The following is a 10,556-nucleotide window of genomic DNA, read 5'->3' as shown; positions in this document are numbered from 1 at the left end:
GGTAACATCAGCTGTTTTCTCATTCTGTTGTCTTATGGTCCTACTATATTCAGCAGTTTAAATGTTGTGCTAAGCAGAGTTAGTCTGTTTTATTTATTTAGAAGATATTTATATGCACACATTTATCCCCAATGGGAACCAAATGTGGTTTATGTTGTAGTTCTTCTTTTCTGTTTTATCCTCACAATTACAACAACCCTGTGTGGGAGAGTGACTGATCCACGGCCACCCAGCAAGTTTTCAGAGTTTTCATAAATGCATCTGCTCTTTATTTTCAGTTGTGAGGAACACTGAGGAGTTTTATACAGTTGTTGGAGTGATATAGCATGTCTTTCCATTTGTTGATTTTGAATCTTACTACAGCATTCATAATGGTCGCCTAAATCAAACTCTGGACCAGTGGTGAAGCTTTTGGAGAAAAGTTTTCCCACATCTACATTTTATGTTCAGTTTCAGTTAGTTCTGGAGCAATTTTCATGAACATTGATTTCCCATTCAAAGCTGCACTGAGTGCTCCAAAGGTGTTACCTGAAGCCTGTGATCCAGGATAGAAAAAAGGTAGTAGAATTTTCCTGGGGGGGTGGGAACGCCACAGAAGTTGATTATGCAAAACGGCCCTTTCAAACCAGTGAAATAAATAAAAGCAGAATGAATGGTTCAGATAGTGATGCTAAAGAAAGAAAATTGTCTTATAGACAAATTACTGCTGTTCTTTGTCAAGAATACCCCAAGTAGCATTATATCTCTCTTCCTTAAACTGAGCAGTCAATGTCAGCTTACATTCATGAGTTTCTAGAGGCAGGAATTGTGTAGCCTGTTAAGATCTGACATGCAATCAACAAATGAGGAACTTGAACAAGAGGGGAGGGGTGGATGGTCAAAGCAACAGCAGCATCATGTGACAAGGCAACCCAGGGATAATAAGCAGAAGCAGCAGCCTTTGGCGTGAGCTTGTGGGCTTCCTTTGGGAGAATCACAGCAGCAGCTGTCCAGGGGCAGAAGAGGAAGAAAGTGAAGGCAAGCTCTTACCTGCAGTCTGACAACTTTCCCCATCGCATCAACAAGGCAATAGGCATACCTTCCTATCTAGAAACAAGAAAATAATTTCTTCTCTCTGCTTGGTTGCAAGGTTCTAAAGGGGAAGAATCTGAGAGCTCCTTATTAAGAACTAAGAACAGGGGTGAAACGGAATCTGATTCTTAAGCAAAATGACAACTCAAATAGAATCTAGTATTCATTACAACTATGAGTATGAAGAAGATGAGTACATGAACCAAGAGGATGAATGGGACAGAGACCTGCTCCTGGACCCTGCGTGGGAGAAACAGCAAAGGAAGGTCAGGGAAAATACAATGAAAAGCAATGAGATTTTAAAATATTTGTACGGATATAGTTCTGCTGATTTGCTTTGTGCTCATTTGCAGTTGGGACTAGAGAGGAGTTAGTACAGAATTTAATCTCAGGATATGGGTTTTGGATAGCCAGTTGTACTAGTAGGATATTATTTGTTAATATACTGGCTGTATTATAATGAATCTATTAAAAATCTGAGCATAGTTTGATGGGATTCTTAGGTTGAAAGATCTAGTGACAAAGCTGCATGGTAGTTAACACATACAATTTATGGCCCGTGGAAGTGTTTTATGGAATGATTTTATATAGAGTATATGCTATTATTTTCGTCAGAGCGAATAAAACTCAAAATGCATATAACCCTAGAAATGAGTTGAAATGAGGACTGAGAGTAGGCATGCTATGAAGTCAGTGTTGGTCTGCTTCCTCCTGCCCCTAAGTTCAGAATTTCCAGTGTTCATAGGCTGAGAATTTTAAGCATGGCCATAAATCTTTCCAAGAGTCAATCAGCAATAGTTTGGTAGATGCCTGTAGGCAGCCCACGTGGCATAATGTGGGCTGGACTAGGGTCAAAGGCACCTAGGTTCAAGACCTAATGCTGCCATGAAGCTCACTGGGTGACCTTGGACCCATCCATCTCCCTTTACAAGACTTACCACACAGAGTAGTTGAGGATTAAATGTGTATATGTGAGGTACTATTTACATTTCCCTGAGCTGCTTGGAGGAAAGCGAATACTAATAAATGGTTGGAATTTCATTTGTCAAAGGAACATACAAATAATTTATTTGCAAAATATTATGTTTTGCTTTGTGCTCTGAACAACAGGATTACAAATCTTAATATGATACATATTAACACAGAAGATTGAAATATACCATTCATCTCATTTGGTTTGAATCTTCTGGGCAGTTCCCTTGCTCAAACCTTAAAGGAAATGAACGAGAAAATGCAAGATCACAGTTGGGTGCTTGGGATTGTTTTCGCTGATTTTTGTGGGGAGTTGCCCAGAATAATGTCTCCTTTGCTTGTTTCTTTGTAATTTTTTTTCAGAGGATACTTTCATTTTTTCTAAATTCATCTGTAGTTTTCTAAGATATCAGCCTTTTAAAAAAATAATTGGAGCCCAATTATCAAGAGAGAACATGCAAATTCAAGTCTCAGACGTCTCACATTTATAATAGACAAGCAAGCTGATATAAATTATTTTCAAAGCAGTCTTCCTTTTTGAAACTTCTTGTTGAAGTGTTTGAATAAGGAATTAGCACATGGTGAACTAGCAAGGAGTGATGATACACAGGAAACCAAGGCCCATTCCACACACACAGGATAATGCACTTTCAATGTGCTTTGGCAGCTGGATTTGCCTGTGTGGAACAGGAAAATCTACTTCTAAAGTGCATTGAAAGTGTATTATCTATTGTGTGCAGAGCAGGCCCTAGTTTCTCTATTAACACATTTCAACCAAGAAGCCTACATGCCTAAACTATGTTATGTTGGCTCTGCAGTCTCTCATGAGTTAGTGGGCCCATTTCTGCTAAGAAAAAAAATAAGTTGCCTGAAATTGTTTTATCATATTTTTATTTCACTCCTCCTCAAAGGAGGTCAAGGCAGTATATGAGGCTCTTTCTCTTTCCAGTGCTCACAACAACCCTGTGGAGCAGGTTAAACTGAGAGAAAGTGACTGGCCCAGAGATATCCAATGAACTTCATGGCACAATTGGAACCCAGCAACCCCTACTCCTCCAGTCTTTGTCCAGTGTTCTCACCATTATACCTCCCTGGCTATCTATATATTTGCTACCCAATCTGGAGAAAGTTAGATGCCATTGAACCTTATTGAAATCAACATGGAAAAATCATTGCCACTAGAAAAATTACTTGTTTTCTTTGGATTTGAGTCATATATGTTTCTTCCGCCTCATGTACCCTAATTCCTAAGCAATATAGATGGCCTTACCTGGAATTATATAGAAAAAAGTCCACATTATTTTTAAATCTTATGGCATCCAAAAGTATTGCTACATCATGAAAAACAGTACGAAATAACACAGAGCATATGGGAAAATGTAATCTGCATTTATAATCCTTACATTTTACTAAAACCTAATTGTTACTAGAGCCTCTTGTGGCGCAGAGTGATAAGGCAGCAAAAATGCAGTCTGAAAACTCTGCCCATGAGGCTGGGAGTTCAATCCCAGCAGCCAGCTCAAGGTTGACTCAGCCTTCCATCCTCCCGAGGTCGGTAAAATGAGTACCCAGCTTGCTGGGGGGTAAACAGTAATGACTGGGGAAGGCACTGGCAAACCAACCCGTATTGAGTCTGCCATGAAAAACTCTAGAGGGCATCACCCCAAGGGTCAGACATGACTCGGTGCTTGCACAGGGGATACCTTTACCTTTTTAAATTGTTACTAGAACATCCACCCCATGAGATAGTAGTTTAAAGTAATCTAACAATACTGCCATTCTTCTAATGCATGCTTCACTGATGTGTACAATAGTTTGTGTAGCAGCAGTGGATGCTTCTTTGCACCCCTTTATTTTTATATTATCCTGAGCATTTAAAGCAAATGTTACATAGACGTGCACATCTATAAATAACACTGAAAAAAGGCATTCTCTTTCCTTGGCTTGGACGGTCACATTTGCATTCCCGGGAACAATATACACTTTCAAGAGAAGGACTGATGGATTTCACAAGATACGAGGGTGCTTCATAGTGCTAAAATAAGTTCCACTCAGTGCATTCCTGATATTCATATATATTATGAGAAGGTTATAGATGCAGGGTGGCAAAGCTTTGTTCAAACTAGTAACATAATATTGAACAGTGATCTCCCAGCAAGACTGGCAGTTGGCTAGCATACATGTACTATGAGACAATCTTGGAACAGGACAAAAATACATGCCATTGTTTCTATTGTGGGCTGCTCTCTCCAGACTTGCCATTTCAGAGTATGCCTGGTATGAGATCTGTCAACAGTTGCTGGTAACACATGATGACGTCCTTAGGATTACAATGGATGTGATGCCTAATTATAACCCCAGTTTGTAGAGTGTTCTTCTCTGCTGTAATTCAGGCTCTTTAGTGTAGAATTCTGGATTTCGGAGGGTTCCATAAACGCCATCTCGGTTTATAAATGTGACTGTGTACTCCAGCTGTATTTAGCATTCATTGAATGGAAGCATAGGATAAAAGAGCACAACCTTTTTTTAAAATCCAATTCAAGGGGATTTTTTTTAACTCGCCTTATACCCTCATTCCTGTGAATGTATCAAAACATGTATAGATCAAGTATTCATGGATTTTTAAAAAAGATTTTCATTGTCTTGAATGCCACTGCCCTGTAGATAATTAAATAGTACTGAAGTCCACTGAATCTCTGTGGATGCATGCTTAACTCTGTGAGGGATGACAGTCCCAGCTACACAGTGAAAAGAGACACAAAAATCCTAGCACTATCCTAAAGAAGAGCCCACTAATTGTGGATAAGGAAGCCCAGGGAGTGTTGAGAGCACCACAGTGGGAAAGAATCAGAAGCTAAATTATAAGACCGGAAACAAAACCTTATATATAGAACAATCCTTTTTTTTTAAATTAAAGGAGTGACTAAACATCTGACTGAGGCTTTCTCAACCAGGGTTTCATGAAATCCTGGGGTTCCTTTATGGCCTTGAAAGAGTTTCTCCAATGGGTGGGATTTAATTAATTTTTAATATATTTTTCAAAAGTGTTAAACATTTATCAGATGATATGACCATATATGGTCATGCCAACCTGCCCCCCCTCCCAAAACGGCCAGTGTTGGGCCTGGAGGGGGTGGGAATGGGAGGAGTCCCAGGTGAGGTTATATATAGATATGTTTCCTAACCATATTCTACATGATCCCACCACTTCTGGGGATTCTCATAGCCTGATGAATGTTTTGGGGTGTTCTCAGTGGTAAAAAAGCTGAGAAAGGCTGAGTTTATTGATTAGAATTGAGTGATCTGTGCATAATTGAAATCTTTGCTATATCAGCTAGATAAATTTGATCTCTCCTTAGGCTTACATTGTTTCAGGCTATGGCAGACATGTCTGTCACCCCGATCCAGAGAAGGAGAATGATTTGCAGAAGCAAGCCTCTATGCACACCTCACTTGCTGGATGGTGATGCATTAATGTAAATAGGATGAATATAATGTCATCTATTAACTCTGCCTTATATCAATGGAAACATACAGGTGTAGATTCAGGTGTGAATTTCAGTGATTATGTGGCAGCTGGTGCAGAATCAAAATTCGTAGAGCCCTTGCAGTTAAGGTTTTAGCAGCTAACCCACAGACTAGCCTGTACAGGGCATGTCTACACTACAAGTTATATTGGTTGGATACTAATAATACTAATAACAATTTTTATATCCAGCCTTTCCCAGCTTGCAATTTAGCTCTTATGGTTTCCCGAAATAATCTTTTGGGCTTGACCTACACCCACAGCAGAATAAAGAAGCAGAAGTGTAAGCTGGTACAGTACAACTTCAGGCTGTAGGTACAAAATTCAGATGTTGAATAATCCTCCATGCAAAAAAAAAAAAAATCCCTGCAGGTAAAAATTGATGCTTTAATGTTCTAGGCCATCCACACTGGTGTCATAGTTGCCCCCTTGCAGGGGTTTATTTATGAAGATAAATGTATAAAAAGTCACACAACCTACTGCTTCAAGACTCTACTTCTTCTTGAAGGATTTATAGAGCGCAGACCAGAATCTCCAACTTCGCTTAATACTACAGTCTCTAGAAAGCCTAAACAGGTCTATTCACAATCCTATTCAAGTCTATTCAATGGCTCTGAAAACTGAAAAACCTGTAGGGGAACACTTCAGCTTTCCAGGACATTCAATAAGGGACCTCAAAGCAGCTATTTTACTGCAAAGGAACTTCAAGAACAGACTAGAAAGGGAGACTGCAGAAATGCAAGTTATTACAACACTCGAAACAATGGCATACCCTGGACTCAACAAGGACACAGGTTTTTGATTGCACTGTGCATGCTAATCTCATTCAACTCTTATGTCCACATTCTTTCCAATCCCCTCTTCTTTTCTTTTCTTTTATTTGGGACAATGCGACTGTAACATTATGTCAGTAATATGTAATGTAATTTCGAATGTAACTCTCTGGTCTCAGGACAAGATAACTTGCCTGCACGGCTTGTCACTTGCAGGGATGCTTCCACACTTGGGTGGAGATGGATGGGGCAAGCAACTAGTCTCTTTTAATTATTTCATTTCACAACTGGGAAAGTGTCTACCATTAATTACTAACATGGACAGTTTGATTTCCCCAATGTTTTTGTGAACTACAACTGAAGTCAAAAGGACTGATTAGCTGTTTTAGCAAAGAATTATCATATGGCATAATATGGCTTAATTTGGATACTATGACACAGTTTACTAATTTCCTGGAATTTACTTTTGCCTTATATCTGTACTCTCATGTTCCTTGTTCCATTTAGTCTGAGGAAGAGTGCATGCACTCGAAAGCTCACAACTTAAATAAATCTTTGTTGGTCTTAAAGGTGCTATTGGACTATTTTTGTTGTGCTACTTCAGACCAACATGGCTACTCACTTGAACTCATGTTTGACCATGTCAGATGTCACTGATAAATCTAAAAGCATGAGAAGTGCCAACCAGCCTCTATCCACTCCTTCACACGCAGCCAGATGGGTGAACTTGGGCCAGTCACAGTTCTCTCAATGCTCTCAGCCCCACCTACCTCACAGAGTTTCTGTTGTGAGGAGAGGAATGGTAGGCAGTTGTAAGTTGCTTTGAGACTCCTTTTGTGTAGTAAGAAGCAGGGTACAAAAACCCAGTTCTTCTTTAATCCCATTTTGTTTTCCAGTTCTCCAGATTTCCCCCTTTATAAGCTATTTATAGTCTACCTTTCTCACTGAGAAACAGGACTCCACCATTACCTTTGAGACTGACATAATGTATTCCTGCATATAAACTTTCATAATCCAGTACTCACTTCATTAGATACATGGGGCATACATCCATAGCAGCTGTTCATACTATATTAATAACTGATATGAGTATATAGTCCAGGCATCTGATGAAGTTTGTTTTACTTTGCTGCTACAGACTAACCTGGAATTGCTATTGTTTAATTAAAAGTATGTTCTTACCAATGTGATTCTTTAGCTACTTGTGATATACTGTTCTATGATTCGTTTTTACGGATCTCTCTTTTTTTTTTTTTTGCAAAATGTCACTGCTGAGGCTAAAGTTTGAATGGGAAGAATGCCACAAGAGGCAAAGGACTTCCTTAACTTAGTGTTTTTTAAAAACTGAAAAATACCCCTCCCACTCTGGTAAGTCTTCCTATTCAAAGGGAATTCCCAGCAGGTGCATTTCATGAAAACAAATCATAAACAAGAATTATGCAAGTACATACTACATAGTTCTGCCCCAGAACTGCCAGGATATTGAGCCTGCTGAAAATAACTTGTCAAGTCTCAGTTTATGATAGGACAGTAAAGTAGGAGAATCTGGATTGAAACCACAATTACTAGTAGATAAAGATCCCTTTCAGTCACAGCTGTGCTGGCTCTGCTATCCGGTGAGGTGATCTTATGTAAGTGGAGGTTCACCATATCATGCCATCATTCACATGCAGTCCCTAGCCTTGGGGGACAAATCAAGTGACAAGTAGCTGACTCTGCAGGGCCTCTCCAGAGAGATCTATGGGATTCCTGTGGGGGTTGGCTGAGGCACAGAAAATACATTTTCATCCATGCTCTCAGTTCTCCTTAGTTAAGCAGACACACTTGCTCTGCTATATCCATCAGAGTTTAAGGGTCTTGTTGGTTACCAGATCTCTGTCATTTGTGCGTAACTTCCGTAAGCAGCAGCTGCATGAATGAGATCTTTCCCTAGGAAATTCCAGTGGTGCTTACAGAGCCATGGGTTGACTTAGAATGTATAGAATAGTCTATTAATAGTTAACAGGCATGCTTCTAGAAGCTGGTGATATATTCCAGACTTGAGAGCCTGACTTGGGCAGTTATTAACTTGTTTATTTGGCTCAAGGTTGACTCAGCCTTCCATCCTTCCGAGGTCGGTAAAATGAGTACCCAGCTTGCTGGGGGGTAAACGGTAATGACTGGGGAAGGAAATGGCAAACCAACCTGTATTGAGTCCACCAAGAAAACCCTAGAGGGCGTCACCCCAAGGGTCAGACATGACCCGGTGCTTGCACAGGGGATACCTTTACCGTTACCTTTTTACATATACATGGCCTATTGAAATGAAGTTCTCATCAGCTGTGAAGGCATTCAGGGGGTGGGATTAGTTTGACCATTTGAATTCAGTTTCAGTATTGGATGTGTGTTATGAAAACACACATGTCTTGCAGCCTCCACCCTTTTCTAGTATGCTTCTCCATAGTATCTCTAACAGCTTCATCATAAAGATGTGTAAACTGTATCTGCATCAGGAGTTTGCATATCTTTTTACAGGAAAATATGCAAAAGTTCCCAGATGGTGTGAAGAAAGATGGGAAACAAGAAGGATGAGGTGTTTGTTCTGCCTTTCTCATGCTTCCTGAGGTGTGAAACCACATTAATCAAACAACGTTGGGTGGTTTCAGTAGGATGAGCTGATAATGGGAGCTCTAGCGGCCCCAGAGGATTAATAATGGAGGAAAGGGGTGTGTCTGAGAGCTGTGAAGTAACTGCACGTGCCTTAGGGAGGCCATGTAGCCTCCACTGGTGGATAACTTCCTGCCAGTCAGCTTTGTTCCCCACTACTGCTCCACATGATAGCAGGATTAAAAATAGGGGGAAACAAAATGGTGTTTGTCAATACCATGGGGTAACTGCCACTTGTGTAACTGGAAGAGACATTAGTGCTGGCAAACGGAATGTACATTTCCATGTAAATAGACGGATACGAGATATTTGGCCACGTCTAATAATCTCAGGCCCTAAACTGTAGCTTACTTAGCCTGTGCATAAATCTAGTAGTAGGGGACATATTGTGACTGTCTGGACCAAAAAAATGAAATTTATAACAAAAGTTATCTGTAGTTAGTATTAAAGTGTGCTCAGCTGTGTATAGATCCAGGAAGAATAAAATAAGCATTATAAGCAGGGGGGCATCTCTTTGTTCCTCCTCCAATATTACTTTTCTGTTTTATGAAAGGGCCTCAAGCCTTTTCCGGCTTCCTTTCCTTCTCTCCTTCCTACCCAGCCTACCTATATCTGTGCCTATCCCTTTTCTTCAGCCTTTCTTCTCTTTCCTTACCCTTGGGACTACTCTGAGCTGGTTTGTCAGTTCTAGATTAAGAAACAGCTGGAGCCTTTGGGGGTGGAGCCAGGAATAGGTGGGATTTGGGGCAGGGAGTGACCTCAGTGGACTATAATGCTGTGGAGTCCACCCTCCAAAATAACCATTTTTTCCCAAGGGAAACTGAACTCTTAGGGCCATTTCGCACGGCTTCAAAGTAGCAGAATGGTTGCTATTTGGAAACGCTACTAATTTGCCATAACCCACGACGTCGTAGACAATCTGCAACAATCCTGAAACCAATCAGCAAAAAGCGCTTCGTTGTGGCGCTTTCAGGGGAATCCAGAAAAGTGGATTCACCCTCCGGATAGCGATACACTCCTGCAACCAATCTGCAACAGTAGCGCTAAAGACCTGTGCGTTACCATTGTTGCTGGTTCTTCAAAGTCCCTCCCCCTGGCTCTCTCCTCCAAACTTCCGGCGAAGCGATCGCCATTTTTTTTTCTCCGAGCGAGCGGGGATAAACGCACCGGCGAGCCTCTTTCTGTTTAGAGGCTTCCCTGGCTTCAGTCCTTCACCTTTAGTCACTAAGCACAAACCACTGAAAAGCCCGTTTGCTGAAATAAAGTCCCTTTATTTTTTACACATAAATTCAGCCGAAAATTGGGCCCGTGAGAGGGGGGGGATTTTTTTTTAATCACTCGAGGCAGCGTGCAAACGATCATACAATCAAACGACAGCTCACATTAGGCAGCTGGCTGGGTCTCTCCGTAGCAACGAATCTACCTAGATTCGTTGCTATGGGTCTGTTTTTTTTTTTAAAAAACCTTTCTTAAAGGGAAAGGGGCTGTTTGGGAGCATGCTAACGGCTGCCCATTGGCTGCTTGACGGCCAGGGGCTGGACGAGCTTGTCAATAGCGCTTCCTTTCTA

At 40.8% G+C, this 10,556-nt stretch overlaps 1 protein-coding gene across 2 annotated transcripts in view; it reads left to right on the top strand.

Moving 5' to 3' along the window:
• Positions 1–932: 932 nt before the first annotated feature.
• The window catches only part of ACTN2 (actinin alpha 2), a 73,238-nt gene continuing 63,614 nt past the window's right edge, over positions 933–10,556 (top strand). Inside the window, exon 1 of one of the 2 annotated variants that reach the window (XM_077345531.1) lies at positions 933–1,337. In XM_077345531.1, coding sequence (XP_077201646.1) covers positions 1,209–1,337 — 129 coding nt within the window. In that variant the 5' untranslated portion in view covers positions 933–1,208. The remainder of the gene's footprint in view (positions 1,338–10,556) is intronic. The other variant, XM_077345523.1, reaches the window with a different exon arrangement.

This window comes from Paroedura picta, chromosome 1 (genome assembly GCF_049243985.1).
Source record: "Paroedura picta isolate Pp20150507F chromosome 1, Ppicta_v3.0, whole genome shotgun sequence".
Lineage (NCBI taxonomy): Eukaryota > Metazoa > Chordata > Lepidosauria > Squamata > Gekkonidae > Paroedura > Paroedura picta.
The sequence above is the reverse complement of the archived record's forward strand: the minus strand, read 5'-3'. Positions and strand labels throughout refer to the sequence as shown.